This window comes from Enhydra lutris, unplaced genomic scaffold (genome assembly GCF_002288905.1).
Source record: "Enhydra lutris kenyoni isolate GAN:26980312 unplaced genomic scaffold, ASM228890v2 scaffoldscaffold22, whole genome shotgun sequence".
Lineage (NCBI taxonomy): Eukaryota > Metazoa > Chordata > Mammalia > Carnivora > Mustelidae > Enhydra > Enhydra lutris.
The window spans coordinates 11,431,102-11,451,253 of NW_019154106.1; the positions used below are offsets into that span (position 1 = coordinate 11,431,102).

The 20,152-nt window shown below is 49.1% G+C and overlaps 1 protein-coding gene across 2 annotated transcripts in view; it reads right to left on the minus strand.

Annotated features, from left to right (window-relative positions):
* Positions 1–1,582: 1,582 nt before the first annotated feature.
* Positions 1,583–20,152, minus strand: part of LOC111150120 (syntaxin 3) — a 37,805-nt gene continuing 19,235 nt past the window's right edge. Inside the window, exons 3-11 of one of the 2 annotated variants that reach the window (XM_022507485.1) lie at positions 14,106–14,205; positions 11,778–11,852; positions 10,667–10,734; positions 8,903–9,011; positions 7,753–7,826; positions 7,429–7,563; positions 5,597–5,707; positions 4,037–4,150; positions 1,583–1,730 (exon numbers count right to left, since the gene is read on the minus strand). In XM_022507485.1, the coding sequence (XP_022363193.1) occupies positions 4,067–4,150; positions 5,597–5,707; positions 7,429–7,563; positions 7,753–7,826; positions 8,903–9,011; positions 10,667–10,734; positions 11,778–11,852; positions 14,106–14,205 (756 nt within the window). In that variant the 3' untranslated portion in view covers positions 1,583–1,730; positions 4,037–4,066. Of the gene's footprint in view, positions 1,810–4,036; positions 4,151–5,596; positions 5,708–7,428; positions 7,564–7,752; positions 7,827–8,902; positions 9,012–10,666; positions 10,735–11,777; positions 11,853–14,105; positions 14,206–20,152 lie in introns of both variants that reach the window. The other variant, XM_022507486.1, reaches the window with a different exon arrangement.

Genomic DNA, 20,152 nt, shown 5'->3' on the forward strand with positions numbered 1-20,152 from the left:
GACAAAAAACCCTTCACTTGTTGTATTCCAAACTAAGCCCCAGGGCTCAACAAAGGCCTGTGGTAAGAGCTTGTCTTCCCTCGTTGCTGGAGCCAGTCCACTGTCTGACTTCATAGCCATGGGAAGAGGGTATCCCTTTGGCTCTGTCGGAGTGCTGAGCAATGACAGAGTACACAGCCTTTGCAAAGGAAGCTCGGGGCAGTGCCTGGATTAGGTGCTCACTCTATCCTAGAGTGTCGAAGTTCAACTATACATCAGGGAGACTGGCAGGGAATCTAAGGGGCTCACCACTGGGTCACCATAGTCACTACACTTGAAATCATTTCCTGGCTGTTGCTTCCTCCATGATAAGAATTGGGGGGAGACAAAGAACCTGTCAAGCTCATTTACCTGGTAGCAATACCAGCTACTCAGTAGTCCCCGGTCTCCCCCAGCTGACTCAGCCCTGGAGACAGGATCATCCTAAAGGCCCCAGGAATGATCTCAGATTGCTGTGGGATACTCTCAGGACAAGCCTCACCTATGCAGCAGCAAGGAGAGGTGCCAAAACTTGTCATACCTGTCCGCTAAGCAGAAAAACTTAGTGGGATCAGTGTAGTCCTAACCCCAAAGATCTATGATCGTCCCAGTACTCATCCAGAAAACAAGGTTTCTCAATGACACAGGAAGATCCTATTTCTGCTGTGATTCATTTGTAAATAAGCAAATGTCTTACCTAATTTTTAGCCCAGCCCAAGGTTTTTGTTTTTTTTTGATGTTATAATATTCTCCATTTCTAGTTTCCTACTTCCTCAGAGAGACAGGCAAATATATATGTACGTCTCACACATGATTATAAAAATACATCTGGAATATATGAAATGAATGACTGAATACTCGCACCAGTCTAAGCATTTCCAGAACCTGAGACTCAAGCACCTTGTCCCTGGCCCAATTTTAAGTGCCTGGTTATTTCTGGCCTCAAGGCAGTGGCTTCACAAAGCATCACTCCAAAGGAGAACAGCCAGTTTCTAAGACTCAAAGAGGCAAACAAATATCTCATACCTTCAGCCTTTACAAATGGTAACCTCAGACAACCGTATCATCCTGGTGCCTCCTTGAGTAAACATGAGAGAACACAACATAAAGACTGAAGTCAGCCATGAAGCTGAACATACCAAGAGCTTAATTTAAGACTGAACTTCAAACAAGTCAGCTGCTAAGACCAAAATGACATCTGCCAGTTCCACATATTTTCAAGACACAGGGACAGCAAACTGTGAGGACCAAGACCTTGCCAAGTACAAGGCTCGAGCTGAGCCTTACTGTCGCCACACTTGGAAGAATCCCTTTGTGTTGTGAAAGATACCCCTCAAAAATACGTTGCAATTTCTGGGAGAAGAATACTCCATGAGGTAGAAAATACAGCACCCTGGGAAGGTTTGGAATCGGCTTTCCAAGGTGCAAGGCTTACTTTGACACATTCAGAGGGAACAAAGAGAAGCTGGGTTGGTTCATACTGTCCGGGAGAGAAGGTATTTCAGAGTTGGTGGGGCAGGAGAAGGTTCTGAGAACTCAGGGTTACATCAGGCAGATTAGCTTCCTCCGGGGCTGTTGTTTGCTGGGTCAGGTCCAAGGACGGTTACAAGGAAACAAAGGAACAGGTCCCACTCTCTCTCAGGAAAGCCATTCAAACTCCATTCCCATCTGGAGACAAGGGTGGCCACACCAGGCTGGAGTGAAATCGGGTTCTAAGAGAGGCACGGGAAGGAGTTGCTGATCAGTGCACAGAATGATGGTGGAGAACAACATTAACACTTAGTCACAAACCTAGAAGGTGGAGACAGAAGATCAGATGTCACTGCAAAGAAGGAAAGCGATGGAGAAGTCAACACTAAACCCGAGAAATCCTATAGACAAACCCAAGACAGGAACGGATCCGGAACTAAATATCCTGCTGTGACAGAAACAAAAAGCTATATTATGAGAGAGGGAAAAAAAAGTCCCTGGACTTCTTGCAATCCTTCACACAGGCTGTCACATCAGCAGGAGGCAGTCACTGCACAAAAGCACCTGTTCTCTCTACAGGGTCCTCATCAGCGCTTTTCAAATACAAGCTGCAGAACTAGAATCTTCTGCTCCATTACTCCTCTGCTCCACACTTCTCTTACACCATGAAAAGAATAAAGAGAAGTTCAGAGGTCATCATGGCTGCTCCTCTTAAATGGCTGGGTAAGCCAGGACAAGTTTCTTAACTTCACTGAGCTTCAGAGTTTCCCGTCTGTAAACAGGGACCATGTTACTATCTTAGAATAGTACCTGGCACAGAACTAGGGAGTCAAAGGTAGGCTGTCTTCCCTCCCTCCTGTTCAGAGACCTCGTCCTCAGGCCACATGGGAGGGAGAGGTGGGTCCAGACCTAAAAGGAGCAACCAGTCTTGACTTCATGGACATGGAACACACTACAGTAAAGAACTCAACACTGCTCAGCGAGAGGCAGCCTCTTGGACATCAGGTAAGTCAACTAAAAACAATACATTCATAAGTCTCCTCATTTAAAAAAAGGGATTCATTTACATTCTCAAGAAGAAGTTGTTGTTTAGTGCTATAATTATCTGACTTTGAGACCCTCCGGCTCACAGGAGCAGGAAGAAGGAAGAGGCACACGGAAGCAAAAATGAAAAGAAGGATCAGGTCTGGGCACCAACATGGAAGTATGTGTCAAGTATTGAAGACATCTGTATCTATTACCTCAGCAATCCGAATTCTCTGATTTCATAATAAAGAGAAAATAAAAATGAGAAAAATATAGATTAATCACACCATTCGTTATAGTAACAATGTAATCGCAAAACTCCCAACTTTGGGGAAGTATTAAGTAATTCAGAGTATACTCACAATCTTGCGTTGAAAATTAGATTCACCAAGAGATTTTAGTGATGTGGAATGATGCACAGGATTTTTGGACTGGGTCTAAAACCACTGATGATATACTCTGAAGTCTGTGGACCATGTGTGAGTGTGTGAGCATGCCACAAGGTAATCAACAATAATATTAAAAATTAATTCTGTTTACTGTTTCTGTTTTAGAGGTTTTTGTTAACACTACATCCTATACCTTATTCAGAAAAGTAGTATTTATGAAGTTACAAATGTGTTAACAGTGCCAATTAGGTCATTCCCATCATGCTGCTATGCCCATGAAGCCCTGATTCAGTGGTCAGCTCTATTCTTTTCACTAGATTTTAAAGAAATTGATAACCTAAATTTTAAACTCGCTCTCCTCCAAGGTTCTCTAGACTTTGTAGACAATGATAAATGGCTACCTCATTTCACAAAGAGAAGCTAAGACGTAAGAAAGAACTCTCCTAGGCCCCTCATCAGCTGTGTGTTCAAACTTGTCCTGTGACTTAACATCTCTTTAAGCCTGAGTGTCTTTGCCTGTAAAATACAGTAAACAACAGTACCTACCTCCAGAAGGTATTGTGGGGATTCAAGGATGTGTGTATGAAGTGTTCAGTACACGGTCTGGCATGACTCAACACTCAAAAATGTTAACTGCTTTATCATTCAAGATCCACCCATCAGCCACAAGCAAAACCGCACCACCCCACACCCCAACCCAGAGCTTTCTTGACACTAAAAAGGATATGGAAAGCAAAGCCCAACATCCACCAAAGTCAACAAGAATTCAGAAGATGAACCCCAGACCCAGGACACAGATTGTTCCCAATTAGGAGCATGCTTCCGGAGTGAAAGGAGCAAAAATGTGGTGCTCAGGTGTCAGGAAAGATGGTGACACACGGTGTAAGAAAAGCGCTGGGACAGAGTCCCCAGGAGAGGAACCAATGGGAGCCTGGCCCAGAAGAGAAGTTTCTCTAGGGCTAGAAGCCCAGAGGAGTATTTTAAGGAGATGAAAGAAGGCACAGGCGATGGAAAAGTCCGAGAGAGCTCTGTGTTTCCAAGGACGATCACAAAAGGAGAGCACTGTGAAACCCCAGGCCAATTTCTCAAGAGACAGCCAATCCAGAATCCCCGAGAACCTTCCATTTACTTACATTTCAGTGCAGCAGCCACTCGGGCCACCATTACTTCAGCCCAACGGAAAGTCCAATAATCAATGCTAAAATGCCCAGCAATACCACTACTACCACAATGATAATTATCAATTTCTGGAGAGGATAAGAGAAACAAAACAAACCATCATTAGAAACAACCAAATAACAATTCATCCAAAACCCAACCCCTCTCACCTCCACACTGAAAGCCTCTTACCAACCCAAAAAAGACTATAGCTCTACATTAAGACATTCTATTGGGGTATTTTACATATCTTAAGTGACTTCCTGGCAAGCAAGGCCAGCAAATGGAAATACGGAGCTTCTGTCGGCTCTTAGCTCACACTTCAGTCTTGTGTGCATGCACAGATTAAAAAACCATCACAGGATCTCCTAGCAACAACGGGCCATGGTATCAAGGGACCAATTTTTCCTTTTCAAAAAGAAGTGTATGTTTTCAAATAGTTCTAATTTCAAACTTCTGTCTGTCTCTCCCCTAAAGCACACGTCCACCCATCAGACCCAGTCAGGGCTGTGGTCCTGTTGTGAGCCAGCCTGGATTCATCAGGTAAAATAACTTCCCAACTCCTTGAATCCCTGCACAAGCAATGGGTAAAGTAGGAAGAAAAAGAACTGAAGAACGAAAGTATCAGAGCCCAGGAGAAGTAGTCAGAAAAGAACGGTCTAAAAAGTGCAAGCCACCAGAGCTGGCTACCCCAGTGGGCAGAGAAGCTTAGAAGTCCTCAAGCAACAGGGGCAGTGGAAGAGAGTGAATAACAGTGGTACAGGGGAAAGAACATGACTGGAATCTGAATTTGAATCCCACTCCTATACTACTCGGTACCATGAAGCCAATTACGGAACTTCTGACGCTCAACTGTTTCACCTATAAGTAGGAATAACAGGTGTTCCACAACATAGGAGGTAATATTACATGGAGATCAGCATAGCACCGGGTTCACAGCAGAGAAAGAGGGGTGGGCCTGGTTAATGGAGTGGAGGAGAGTGAACAGGTTTCTGAAGAACAGAGGAGTCAAGTGTGACATCTGAAAGGATCATGAGCTCTGTCTAGGAGAAGACTAGCAGTGACACTGGGCAACGCATCCACTCTGCAGAACTGCCTTCAAGTGTGGGTTCTTGGGGAGAGAACATGTGTGCCAGATCCATGCAAGGCACGCCAGGGAAGGAAGAGCTACTCTCTGGGAAAGGCTGACACAGGTGTTGGGATGAAGCTGGGACAGAGAGAAAAAGCATAGGCTCAAGGACACGGGTGGGGAGCACCAGAGAGAGGAGGAGCAAGCCGGACCCGTGGAGACTAAGGTGCTCACCCTCCGAGCTTCACTCTGATACTTGACAGCCTTTTTGGTATCCGCTGCGGCCCGCTCCACAAAGCCCACTGACTGGTCCATGTTGTTCTCGATACGGTCAATCATGGCTCCCTTTGCCCGGATGCAAGAGGTGGTGGCAGCAGAAAAGGAGACAGGCAGAGGGAGGAGAGAAAGAGCAAGAGACAGCAAGGAGAATGGACTCTCTTCTCTGAAGGCAGCTGGAGAGTCTCACCTTCCGGGCCTGACCCTGGTACTTCACGGCTCTTTTAGTTTCTTCCCGTGCCTTCTCCACATGGTCCACTGTGTGCATGACATTCAGCTCTATGTTATCTAGCATCTCACCCTGCAAAGGACAGACACAAGTCACACCCCATAAACCCGCCCCGGGACAGTCAGAGCTCACTGGGGATGGGGCTTTCTGTTATAATCCCCAGTGCAAAGAGGAGCATGGGGAAGTCTTGTGTGGGGCACACGTTCCATCTTCCATGGGATTACCTATGGCTCCCCAGTCCTTGGTGGTGGTCACGCACACAAGCAACCCTCAGTGAACCAGTTCTCTGGGGACAGGCACTGCAGGGGGGCACTTGGAGCACACTGTCAAGATGCCTGGTAAATACGTGTTCTAAGACCAATCCCACCACCACTGCTCTGTTTTTAATTAAGCATATGAGGAGAGGAACTAAAATAAGAGTATCTTAGGGCATAGCTGGGATGCTGGCCTCTTCCTGGTCGTGCAGACCTGAACCAAGTTCATTTGGCCTGAGGCAAGTGTGCGGACTTGTGCTTCGGAACAGTGCTAGCAAACGGGAGCTGCTCTGTAAATGCCCATGGTTGGGAACATCCGCTTTCTCCACAAGATACTCCCAAGCCACTAAGTGACAGGCACGGGGTTTACCTAAGCTATCTGGTTACATCTTATATCTACGAGGTTATTAAGAGACAACAGTCTCTTGGTGAGGTTCCCAACCATCTCCCAGCGATTACTTCCTGACACGGAAGTCTGGTCACTCCAATTAATTCTGAGCATCTTAGGATGGGAACGCCCTCCCCTACCGAGACCTGCCTCAACCTCAACCCAACCCGTTGCTTGACGGCACTCTGTGAGCAGAGAAAGGCACTTACCAACACTCGACTCTCAAACCAAGTCCTCAGCAAGGCCGCGAGGAGAGAAAAAAGAAGAGCAGGGAAGAGGGCACTTGAGGAATGGTCCGAAAGGCCAGAAGGGGACGGAGGAAAGGCCGCTGGGCCCTGAGCAGGGGACGGCTGTCGGAAACCAGCCAAGCAGTGCTCGGGCTTCAGTTGGATTTTGCAGCCCCTCCACAAGGAGCAGTTTTCAGTCCTTCCCAGGCGGCAGAGCGGCCAGGGGTTCACGGTAACGGCGGCACGCACGGTCACCGAGGCTTCTCTGACTGCGTCTTAAGGACCAGTGGCCACCTGACCATGTGGAGCCAGCACCGTGTACAGGTGACAGGGATGCACGGCCTTGGGCAAGCAGCCCAAGGACAAAATAAGCTGTCAAACCATGGGTGTTTCGAGTGTTCCCATAAATATGATCCTACCGTTCCTTCCTTTTGTTATCTGCTCTTGTTGCTTAGCAAAAAGTGCCAAAATTTTGGGGAAAACACACAGAAGAGAAAACAAAAATGGGGAAAAAATTAAAGCCTCTGGGAAAGATAACTTTTCACCATGAACTGGGGAAATGATCCTGTCTTTGGTGTCACCCATGAGATAGTTCCCATCAGGAGACCGCTTTAAGGCATCCCCATTAAGAACCCACATCCCCAGGTAAAAGGGCACAAGAGGTGCTGAGACAGAAGGAGGCAGTACTTGACCAAGCGCATCGAACCCCACAGTAGGCAGAAGTGAGGCCGAAGGAGCGGGCAAGAGGATAAGGCTAAGACGGACACAGGAGGGCGTTCCTTTCCAGGACACTGGGATCCTGTTACCCCATGTGAAGATTCCCGATGATTCCCCCACCGCACCTCACCTGACTCTCCAGTCCACCCTTCTCAGTAGGACCTGAGCTTTCCTCCCTCTGCCCAGGGTGGTGCCCGCGGCCGTTACCTGATTCTCCACCAGCATGGCGATGTCCATAAACATGTCATGAAGCTCCTTGATGCTGCTCTCCAGCCTCACGATGTCCTTGTGCCGCCCCTCGATCTCACTGAGGGCTTGCTTGGAAATCTGAGAGTCAATGATCTACAACAGGCCACACAAAGACCAAGGTCAGCCAGCACCCCCGCCACAGCCCCCACTCACACTCCAGCCAAGCCCACTGCCTCACTACCTCCCTGCACCTGCAGCCCTGCCCTCACCAACCACACGGAGCTCCATGGCAGCCTCCCCTCTCCATGACAGGGACTTGCATCCCAGCTCCTGGACACTCACCCCAGAAGTGAAGATGGCAGGGTTCCCACTCTCCAGCATCTCCTCTAGCTCCTCATCTGTAGTCTTTTTGCCAGCTTTATAACGAAAGAAGTAGAACATCAAATACAAGATCAAAGCACACCAATTCAAAGTTCCCTGAAAAGGGCGCCTGGGCGGCTCAGTCAGTTAAGCACTGGCCATCAACTCGGGTCATGATCCCAGGGTCCTGGGCTCGAGCCCCACATCCTGAGCTCCTTGCTCAGCAAAGAGTCTGCTTCTCCCTCTCCCAGCTCATGCTCGCTCATGCTCTCTGTTACTATCTCTGTCTCTCTCAAATAAATAAAATCTTAAAAAAAAAAAAAAAAAGTCTCTGGAACTTTTACCACGTGGGAACACGGTAACTTCACTCTAAAGACGGTGGCCTTTATAACCCCTGAGAGCCCCTCATGTGTCTTGCTTCCTTCTGATTTCTCCCCTAATCCAGTATACCCTTAGCATGACACGCGGTTACTTCCTGAAGCACGAGTCTGACCACATCCCTTCCTGCTCAGAGAGCTGACCGGCCCATGCACTGTGCCTCAGAGGATCGGGAGCCAGTTCCCAGGTGAGCCCACCCTCCTCCACCGCACCCCACACTGCTCTTCCCAAGGGCTCCCTCTTCCCAGGCTGCACAGTGGCAGCACTCCCAGACACACTTGTGTTTCTCTGACCACGTGCTGCTTCACACACTTCCTCCACTTAGAGCCCCTGGCACCCTGCAGCGCCCCGAGTCCCTGAATGTCACGTCATGTCTGTCACATCTGTCATGTTCCTCACAGCACCAGGCGCCATACTATCATCTCATAAATGTTCTATGCTGTCAAAGACACAACAAAAAGATGTCATAGGTCCCCAGGACAGCAACTGTCAGCGGGCACCTCCCCTCCGTGTGAGGAAATGCTGGCACCCCCAGGAACCAAAGAACCCGGGCCCAACAAGCATCGTGCCACCCTCAGCCACAATGGGCATCAGACACGCTGGTAATCTAAGGCCTCTCCTGGGCTCGGGTGCGAATGCAGGCAGAAGGCCAAGCAGGGGGGCTGCTGCTCGCTCTACCAGTTCTCCCGACTTGGGACAGACAGCCCGTGGCAGGGAAAGGCGCAGGGGCGCGCGCCAAACTTCACACACGTACTGATTTCGAGCTGCCGCTGGATTCGCCCTTTACTGCGTTCACGGAAGTCCACCTGAGCCTCGTTGTATCTGGTCATCACCTCCACAAACTTCCGGGACAGGACGGAGTGCTGTGGGAACCATCCGAGTGCAGTGAGCCCCCGGGAGCGGAAGGCCAGGGAGTCCACACTGTTAGAGAGCCCGCACCCCTCGCCCCACATGGCCCAGTCTGCGGCAGCATTGGTCTTGGAAGCAAAAGACCAGGTATGAGACTCAGCGTTCTGCTTTCCTAACTTCACACCATCAGGAGAGTCTGCTGACTTTTCCAAGCCATGTGTCCAGCATCTGTCTGCCCGCCTGCTGACCTCACGTGGTAATCTTGAGGCCAAAGGAGAGCCCTGCATCCACACGACTAGCTGGCTTTTTCTGGCACAACCTTTGGCTTGCTTTCTAAAGCTGCCAGACTCCCTTCCAAATCCAAAACCTGCCAAAATTCTTGAGTTCTTACCCAACCTGACCTCCCTATCTTCCCTTGCCTATAACGCAATGCATTCACTCAACAGCCCCCTGTGCCTGTGTTCCAGTCTTCACCATGATTTCTACTCCTTGCCCACCTCTCCACATCAACGCCTACTGGCTTCACCTTTGCAAAATCACCAGTATTTGCAGCACGCACATTCAAACCGAAGTCACTGCAGAAGCCCAGCAAGAGACCCACCTGCCTCTCGGCCCTCCCCCACTCTGGTTCCGCTTTCAGGAGGCTCCCAGACTGTCTCCTAACAGACTGCAAGCTGAAGGAAATGGACACAGGCTATCTGGTTCCCCGGACAGGTATTCAAAGATCTCTGAAGTACAGCACTAAGTTCTTGATAAAAACTCAACAGCCACGGAGCACCTGGATGGCTCAGTGGATTAAGCCTCTGCCTTCGGCTCAGGTCATGATCTCAGGGTCCTAGGATCAAGCCCTGAATCGGGCTCCCTGCTCAACAGGAAGCCTGCTTCCCCCTCTCTCTCTGCCTGCCTCTCTGCCTACTTGTCATCTCTGTCTGTCAAATAAAAAAACAAAAACCTCAATGGCCACGAGCCCACAACTAACTTTTCTCTCCAGACAGGCTGTTCTCTCCATGTTCTCTCTCTGCCCCTCACCCCTGCCCCACCCCCATCACTACCACAACTGCTACTAACATAACCACCACTCCTGTCCCCATGCCTCTTAAAGGAACCTCTCTACCCCTGAGCCTGTCCACGTTGCCACTTTTGCCCACCCAAGGCCCAGCCCCCTCTGACTGCCCCCAACTCTGCCCGAGCTCTGTGAATGCTGAGAGCACCGTGCACATCACGGAGTCTTCCCACCGCTCTCCTGTTGGGTCCTATGTGACAGCCTCCTCATGCCACTTGAACATGACTGACAGTTCTCTGAGGACATGGATCATATCTTTGATCACCACCGGAGAGCCTAACTCCAAACTGGACAACTAATGACCATAATCTTCAGAGAGAAAACCTCCATGCCCTCAGGAGGCAAATAATTCTGCAGCTGTGCCCGGGGAGGACCCTCAGAAGTTCTCTAAGGGCCTCCTTAGAGAAGCCCCGGGTGGCAGAAGGGCCACAAGGCCTAGACTCTGGCCCCTCTCCTGCTTCAGCCTGGGCAGAAATCTTTTACCAGTTCTTCCAAATGAGTCCAAACAAGAACTGTACTTTGGAAAAAAAAAAAAAAGGCTCCACAGCTAAGAACAACAACAACAACAAAATTAAGACTGGATGAAATGACGAGGGAACGTCTTACCTGGGATTTCCGAATCCGAAGGTCTGCGGACGACCGGACCTCATCTTCCTCAATGTGCCTCTCCATACCTGCGGAGCACAGCAAGCTTACTCCGGCAACATCATCGCTGCTCTCCTCCAAGACGTACAGCTCAGTGCAAGGCTCCCGCACCCCCTCTCACACCCAGCCCGCGGATGTAGACACAACAGGAATCCACTGTCCTGACACACCAGCTCACCAGGGAGCCAGAGGCCTCACGTCCCACACCCTTTACTGGACCAAGTCTTGTCTGACTGTACCTTGGCCCAGCTAACAGCAAGAGTCTCTGTCAGCAGGAGGCTCGGTCTCAAATCCTTGCCCTGCCACTCGCTAGCTGTGTGACTCTGGGAAGGCCATGTCACCTTAGTGTTCCTGTCCTCTCGTGTGCAGAACAGAGCAAGGACAGCACCTCCCCCACCCAGCGGGCAGTGGATAAGAACACACAGGGCTCTGCACACTCTCCCAGCTACTACTGGAAACTGCCCCTAGCCACCTCCCCCTCTCCCAAGAAAACAGGGACTGTGATTTGTTTGGGGGGAAGAAATGGTAAGTGCTGCCTCCACTCCCTGACCAACAGCCTGCATTCCCAAACCAACGGGGCAAAAGTGCAGTTGGAAGAAAGGGACCTTTCTGGCCCCAGGGGTACCCAGTCTGTGACCGGGGTCTCACTGAACAAAGGTCTAAACTGAAGTGGTGGAGACCTGGCCCCCCAAGAAATGACTGCAGACTGAATAATAACATGTTCTGCATCTAGACAGCTCCAGCATTTCTGTCCACAGGGATGCAGGCACTGGGAAATGGGACGGGTAAGAGAAAAGTCAAGGGACTCAGTTAAAGCACCAAGTCACACAACGACTCAGCAGCCAGCAGCACACTTCAGTTCTGCACTCTCTCGACTACAGTCCTGCTTCCAGGACAGGCAAACTTTCAGGGGCAGTGCCCAAACCGCAAAGGAAGATGGGACAAGTGTATCATCTGGATGCGTTTTGGTCCCGAAAAGCTGGGCCCCGCAGATGTGAGGGGGTGGTTCTGGGCCCAGCGGAAGTGAGGGGGTGGTGTTGGGGCTGGCTTGTTCCCTTTGCTCCCTTCGTACTCTTCAGTTTGTTCCGGACGTTGTTGGCCCTTTTCTTGATCTCGGTCGTGAGCTGCTCTAGGTCATCCTTGGTTTCTGGGTAAACAAAGGCAAGCAGGATCAGTTAGACCAATTGCTTTGTGAGCCTCACCAATCAAGAGGAGGTGGGAGCTTTCTCAGGTTCCCACCCCCAGCAGTATTTATCCTGGGACGCTCCCAGGCATCTGTCCTTAGAATCACAGACAGCCTATTTAAAAGGCACTTTTCTAGGCACCCTGGTCCCAGACCTGCAGAATTAAAACCCCCACAGCCGGAGCCCTACAGGCTATCTTTTAACAAACTTTCCCAATGCTTACTGCAGCAATGTCCACAACAGCCAAAATATGGAAAGAGCACAGATGTCCACTGACGGATGAATGGATGAAGATGTGGGGTGCGCGTGCGCTCATGTGCATACACACATACACACATACACACACACACACACACACACACACACACACACAATGGAATATTACTCGCATCAAAAAGAATGAAATCTTGAGGCGCCTGGCTGGCTCAGTTGGTTAAGCGACTGCCTTCAGCTCAGGTCATGATCCCAGAGTCCTGGGATCGAGTCCCGCATCGGGCTCCCTACTCCATGGGGAGTCTGCTCCCTCTGACCTTCTCCCTTCTCATGCTCTCTGTCACTCTCTCTCTCTCAAATAAATAAATAAAACCTTAAAAAAAAAAAAAAGAATGAAATCTTGCCATTTGCAACAACATGGATGGATCTAGACAGTACTATCCTAAGCAAAATAAGTGAGTCAGAGAACGACAAATACCATGTGATTTTACTCATATGTGGAATTTCAGAAACAAAACAGATGAGCATAGGGGAGGGGAAGGGAAGGAAAAACAAGATAAAAACAGAGAAAGAGGCAAACCATAAGAGACTCTTAACTCTAGGGAACAAACTGAGGGTTGCTGGAGGGGAGGGAAGGCAGGCCCTTGATGTAATGAGCACTGCGTGTTATATGCAACTGATGATCACTGAACTCCACCTAAGCCTAACAATATACTACATGTTAACTAACTTTAAGTTGAATTTTAAAAAAAAGCTTTCCCAAGTATTCTCCGGCACACAAAATTAAATGATGAGAAAATCATCTGGTTTACCACAATGGCTTCAACTCAAAGGTAAGAGAGAGTTTCATGGGATTTTTGAGAAAAGGGATGCCAACTAGATTCAGGCAAATATTTATGACATACCTACTACGTGCACAATGCTATTCTAGGATCTATGGAGCAAAGTAAGCACTGGCCACGACTATTCATTCAGAAACCATGTTTCAGCCCCTGCTACAAGCTTGGACCTGAGCTAGACACCAAGCCTTCAGAGAGAAGAGAGATCCTGCCTCCAGGGGCTCAGGGTCTACTAAGGGACAAGGGACGAATCAATCTGTTGTTCTTATGTGCCGTGCGGAGTAAGGTGTGAGTTCTGGTCAAGGTGTGCACAGGACGGTGATGAAGAGGCTCGTCGCACAGCCTGGAGGGATCTGGAAACGCTTCTAAAGACAGATGACAGTAAGACCACGTCTTGATGAAAGGAGGAGTATTAACCAGACAGAAAAGGAGGTGAAGAGCAGAGTGTCTGGGAGAAGGGACAACATGTAAAAGACATGAGACAAGAACTATTTGGGGGAACAGCCCAAGTTCAATCTGGCTAAAGTATGGGAGACGTGGGGAGGGTGGCAGGAGGAAAAGGTACAGAGGGCAGGCATCAAGACAATTCCAACATGCTCCACTGAAACGTTCCAGTTTTAACCTTCAGGTGCTAGGGAGCCACTGATCAATTCAGAGCAAGATAATACTGTCTGGCTCATTCCTTGTCCTTAAGGAACCTAAAATTCAGCCTCAAGCACCACTCTAAAAATGTGAAAGTTTGCCGAGGTGGCAGCAACAAATGGGAGGACACTTCATGGAAAAAAGGTGGCCCTGATCTGGCAGGATCTGGTTGGGGACAGGGAAAAGCATTTCAGGTGGAGAAACAGCACACACAAAGGTACCGCCAAGGGTGGGAGATTGGGGGGGGAGGTGCGTGAGAAGCAGTCAGCGTCACTGCAGTCATGAGAGAGGCTGGATGGGAAGGAGAGGAGAGCAGAGCCACGTGGATTCCACAGGACCATGAAGACAAGAGCTGGCCGCGCTGGGAGCGTGAGCTCAGGCAGGGAAAGGGGAACGGAGAGCACCCAGTGTGTCCACAGTATGGGGCGGCGCACAAACTCCCTGCTGCTCACAGGAGAAAGACTGGCTCAATCCCAGTGCCAAGGGCCGACGCTGGATGACTCAGCTCTAAGGAACACTTACTTGGCTCAGGAATCGGTGCAGACAGGATGATACTGTAGAGTTTCTTAGCCTCTTCCACGTGCTCTGAGATCTTGTCGATGTTCTGACGAGTTTCCTCGATCTAGAATCACAAAGACAATGGCCTTTGTTGGGAGAGGAAGAACATGTCCACAACTGAGACAAAAGCTTAGCAGAACTCACTGGTGAAAGCTGCCCACCTTCTGGGTTTGTGGGACAGCTAATGAAGACTGAAAAGTCTGCTGCTCCTGGGTAAGCGCCCTTTGCATGGCCAGATAAACTAGCATCCAGAGCAGTCACCAAAAACCCACACACCCTGCTCCTCGTGAAGAACACATCTGCCCATCTGGGAGGGGAGGCTGCAGACCAGAGACAAGAAGAGCCGGGAAAACCCATGAAGATGAGTCAAAGGACAAGGCCAGTAAGCCCCATCAAGCAGACCCGTCAGCCATCCCCAGGATGAGAACAGCAGAGGGGGAAGAGGGCAGAGAGGAGAAAAGGAAGAGGAAAGGAAGGTAATGAATGGGAGAGAACAAATGTAGAGAGTGAAAACAAAGAAGAGAGAGCGAGAGACTAGGAAGCATGGCCCCCTCAGGAGACACCGGAGCTTCCCTTGGACACGTGTTCTGCTGGATTTCCCCAGATGATCAGCCTCCAGACGCTCCAGCCATAGACCATTTCTACACCTGTCTAAAGTTCCTGATTATGCAAGGTGCGCATCATAAAATATTTCCAGCACCACAAGATATGGATGCAGGAGCACTCAGGCGCCATGGCTCCTGCTGATGCGGGAGCCCGACACAGACCTCAGTGCCCGCCAGGTCTACCTGCCGCACTTCCAGAAGGTCAGGCTTGTCAACACTGCAACAATTAACCAACAAATTTTGTAAAATACCATCTGGCAGGATCTTACCATCAGGGATACAGTAAAATACAATTCAGTACGCAGTGTCCAGCATGCCTTCTTCCAGCAAATAATTCACTTGTGTCTGAAAACCTAGTCAGAGCTTTCCAGATTTAACAGACAACAGGAAAAATAAAACTTGAGTTCTCTAACCCTCAAATGAGCCCTGCTGCCAGTGGAACCGTGGAGTTTGCCTCTCTACAAACACAGTGGTTGTGACGAACCACAGTTCGAGAGTAGACGCTCTTGCTTCAGGATGCAGGATGAACTGTCATTGTAACCGTGTGAGCAGAGTCAATGTAACCATACATTGTACAACCGTCAATGTAACCGTGTGATCAGAGTCAATGTAACCATACATTGTACAACTGTCAATGTAACCGTGTGATCAGAGTCAATGTAACCGTGTGATCAGAGTCAATGTAACCATACATTGTACAACTGTCAATGTAACCGTGTGATCAGAGTATAAATCCAAGTACGAGTTGCTACCCACGCATTTGTGAAGCATGTTAGCAGCTGGCAGAACAAACCATGGTGATGCATGAGGTCCACGTGAGGAACCTAAAGGTTGAGGACGTCACAGGTCACATAGTGTGATGACACTCAAATAGGGATGTTTGGATGTTAGAGCACTCCAGACTCCAACATGATTTTTGCATGTTTTTTGCATTATTTCTAAGACTTTTGCATTATTTCTAAGATGCTTTTTGCATTGATCTTTTGGCTTCTCCATACTCTTTAACTTCTAGCAGAATCCCAGACCACCCATCACTAACAAGGGTCTGTGTTACCACCTGTGAATGTTGGCAGGCTCTAGAGGTGTGACCACCTCAGAATCGGGCCCTTGGGTCAACTCAGAAATTGCCACTTTGCCCCTCCCTTCCCTTATCTCTCACATCAAACACTGGCTCCCCTTACAACTCATAAAAGGTCATTGCATCACACCACGTTCCATTTCTGTCATGGGACTGTCTTGCCAAAATAATTCCACTGTATCACATAGGACTGAGGGAAAAGGCTGTCTGGAATAAAATGCACAAACCACTTCAAAAAGGGTTTCACACATCTTAACACACCATAAGGCCTCAGATTTTGCATGTTCAACAGATTGGATGTCTTCAAATATATATTCTGGAATATTATTTCATAAAGCAAAGAACACCCTGATCTGAACTTTGGTCAATGGTAGAAAGATGAGATAGGAAACTGTTAGCTGCGGAGCCTCAAGTCCATAGTCATTCCAGATGTCCGGAGACCGGCAGGCAGATGGCCTATCGAACCCCGTGGATGGGAGAGCCGAGCCCTGGTGCTGCACCCTCAGCTTGCCTGTGGGGCGTCCCAGCCCAGGGAGCACGGGCTCCCACTCCCAGCTCCTCCACCCTCCACCAAGTGCGGGCTGGCTGCCCTCTTTCCTCTGTCCCAATCAACCCTACCACTTGGGAGGCATCTCGGGGATTCTGATTTAGTAATACAGGAACTGTCAATTCACTGAACAATCACAGAGCCCATTTAGACCTTCAGGAGGGGCAACTGGCTGATCACAAAGCTTCCCTTTTTTGAACTCTGTGTCTCTGTTTTTTCTTGGAAGTGCTGGTTTTCCTCCAAGGTGACTTTCTGGGTATTTCATGATGGCAGCTACATGCAACTTATTTTCTTTTGTGCATTTGCCAGATAACTGAAGCCTCACTGGGGGGTGGGGGAGCGAACCTGGTATGAAGCCTACCAGGCTGAATCCAAAAGCCCAAGGGCTGTTTGTGTTTGCTGGGGGGCTGTTCCCGTGTCCTGACATCACCTTATACAAGAACATATTTAAGAACTGAACTGATTTAACGAACATGCATGTCAAACACAAGCGGACACTTCTGTGAGCTCGCCCTCACTAGCCCCTTTTTGTAGCGTGAGAATACTGCAGCTCACAGGACGGTGCTCACTCCAGGCCATGCTGCAGAAAGAGGCGAAACCAGGTGTCCGTCAGACCCCAAACCCTGTCTCCTGAACCAGGTATAGAGGTGCAAGCACTGCCAATGGGAGGCTCCTCTCTCTTCTCTCCCTCATCCCTGTGTATTCAGCCAGTGTCACATTAACGCTCCTGTTCCACTCCCTGTCTTGTGAGACGGGCCCAGTTGCTGTTTGCTGGGATCATGTGGCTTACTGCTTCCTTCTCCTACAGAGAGCTTTAAGCACCAAGAGTCCTCAAGAATCATTACTGATGGAGGGAGCCCATCTGAAAGTCGTAACTTTTTTAACCACCATGCTAAATTTGCAGCCAGTACATCCTCAGTGCCTGCTGATTCTATGTTACTCTTCAAAATGTATTTTTCGGGGCACTTGGTGGCTTCGTTCAGCATCCGACTCTTGATTTCAGCTCACGTCATGATCACAGGGTCATGAAATTGAGCCCCACATCAGCCTCTGCCCTCAGTGGGGAGTCTGCTTAAAGATTCTCTCCCTCTGCCCCTCTTCTCTCTTTCTCTCTCTCAAATGAATCTTTAAAATGATTTTTAAAAATGTATTTTTCAATGACTTGTCTGTAATGTGGCCATTCAGACAGTACAGTTCAGAAAATGTTAAGAATCAAACAGGCCAGGCTCAAGTTTCAGCACCATGTCCCAGCAGTTTTATAACCTTGAACCATCCCCTCACCCCCCTCATACACACACACACACACCCAGCCCTGGTTCTCTTCTCTGTGAAACGAGGATTTTCCTGTTTCCCACTTCGTAGAGTTTCTGCAGGGATAAGATGAGATAATGCCATGTCAAAGGCTTAATGAGAAGTACATGCTCATGAAGTGAATTGAAATGATGAGAAATCCAGGAACAGCCAGAAATTACTGCCCGTTTACTATGTACCAGGCACTATGCCTGCCTTCACAAGCACACCTCATCTACACCTCCCAGCAATCCCCAGCGTTAACAAAATGCCCTGTGATGTTGTCAGCAGCCACCCCAGGAAATCAAGTAGGGCAGCAAGTCAATCGCTCTCCACGTTGGGTGTTGCCTCAGGGAACCAATTATGACTACCAGATTATACTAATCACCACCGTCTAACTAGAAGGAGGGAGTTATTTTCAAGGCATGGATGGCCTCCTTCTTCTGGACCTAAGGAGACAGTGGAATCTAATTAGATAATGGGAAGCAGAGAAAGTCCGTCCTTTGGAGAAGTGGCGTGTTGCCGTGGGGGAGGGTGGAAGGCTTTGTCCATTGTACTTAAGGACGAGTATCTGCCTCCCCTAAGCTCCCACATACTCTGTACCCCTAGTTAGACATTAATTCCTGCATATTTATTATATGCCACCCCATTACGGTGACAAAGTAATGGGATTGTAAGGGTCAAAGTTCATACACCTTGACTAGTCCTCAGAACTAGGACAATCCAAAACAGTTCCTGTATTATAAGTTCTCAGTCAAGTCCTCTTTGATTTGTTTGCTTCTTGGCTTTGGAAAACAAACAAACAGACTAGAAGGGAACAGAGAGTTCTCAGCCCAAGCAATAGAAGTCAAGTCTGTCCGGGGTTTTATCAAGACTAGTGATAAACCAGTGGAACTCCCCTTTCACGAACGAAAAGAAATGAGCAATCTCAGAGTCATTCTGACCGATGAAAACTAGTATTCTTAGATAATAATTTCAAATCAATTAAGTACGTTCTGGTTTTGCATCACTCAAAATTTGGTCAGGAAAGCAAAAATCTATCTAGTTATTTTAGCCGAAATAACAGAATGCAGGGATTCTTTCCCCTAGGATGGAAGGGCCAAGAGGCCGAACAGAGGACGGTGAGGCACACTGGAAATCACCAACAGCAGGGTCACCAGAGCCCAAGGCCAGGGGCCCTCTGATGGGAGCCAGAGCATGCTGGAGCTGCCCAGCAGAACGGGCACCATGAAGGCAGGCTCTACCCAGCAACAATTGAGGCCACAGAGGAGGCATGTCGTGGGGGGGGGGCAAACAGGCACATGACAGGCAAGGGCTTCGCAGTGCCCAGCTCACTGATTCACCCAAATATTCCACCTGTAGAAGAAACTGAAGAGTCCTTAACCTGCCAGATTTGACTCGATCCCGAGGTTTCCATGTTACTTTCACTCTGAGGTTCTTAGTTTTAATGAAAGTGAAGCCTCTGCAGAAACGCCTCTGCCTCCAGTTCCTCTAAGTAGGCACCGCTGCGCCCTGCGAGGCGCCCCAGCCCCTGGCACACACGCCCTGCACTCTTACCTGTCTCAGCCCTGACGCAGTGACCTCCTCCTACTTGCACTACCTCACAGCCGTCACTGGCCGAGCACCGGGCGTGACGCAGTGTAGTCTGTTGACTGAGCAAATAAGTGAATGCAAGTAACTTCGGGAGACAAGCAAGCTTCACAGACCATTGGAACTGCCAAGCAGTCTCACAGACTTTTTTTAAAAACACTTCGTCTGGGGCGCCTGGGTGGCTCGGTCGGTTAAGCGGCTGCCTTCGGCTCAGGTCATAATCCCAGGGTCCTGGGATTGAGTCCCACATCGGGCTCCTTGCTTGGCCGGGAGTCTGCTTCTCCCCTGCCTGCTGATTTGCCTACTTGTGCTACTTGTGTCTGTCAAATAAATAAATAAAATCTTAAAAAAAAAAAAAAAAAACACCACCAAAAACTTTATAATAGCATTTTCTGAAACGTCACTGTTCACCCCTGCTAATAGAAGTTATGCGTCAGAAAGCGTTCTGTGAAAAAAATAAATGCTCAGATAAGCAAATTAAACAGTTTTCTTTATTACGGGACATCTCAGAGCCTTTAGTAAGTTCATGTACATTTTAATTCCCCACGGGAGGAAAAGAGTACGAAGCATTTTCAAACGTATTTGCTCACCACCCCTGACGAGCACTTTGATGCACCAATTAGCCATCCCCTGCCCCTGCCCTTTCTTGTGAACAGAACTCTAGTCTGCCGGGCGGCAATGCTGTCAGCCCCGGGCGGTGATGAGTCAGGATCAGTTCTACGTCAATCCCTCGTGCCCCTCCCAGCTCAGTGGCCGTGACCACGTGATCCACTGCTGGTCAGTGGGCCCCAAGGGGAAGTCAACTTAGAAGATCTGGGTGGTTTTCTCACCTCATAAAAGGATCCGGGGACTGCTCTGGCTTCCCCGTTTCTGACTTCTTGTGATGCTGGTACACCGTGGT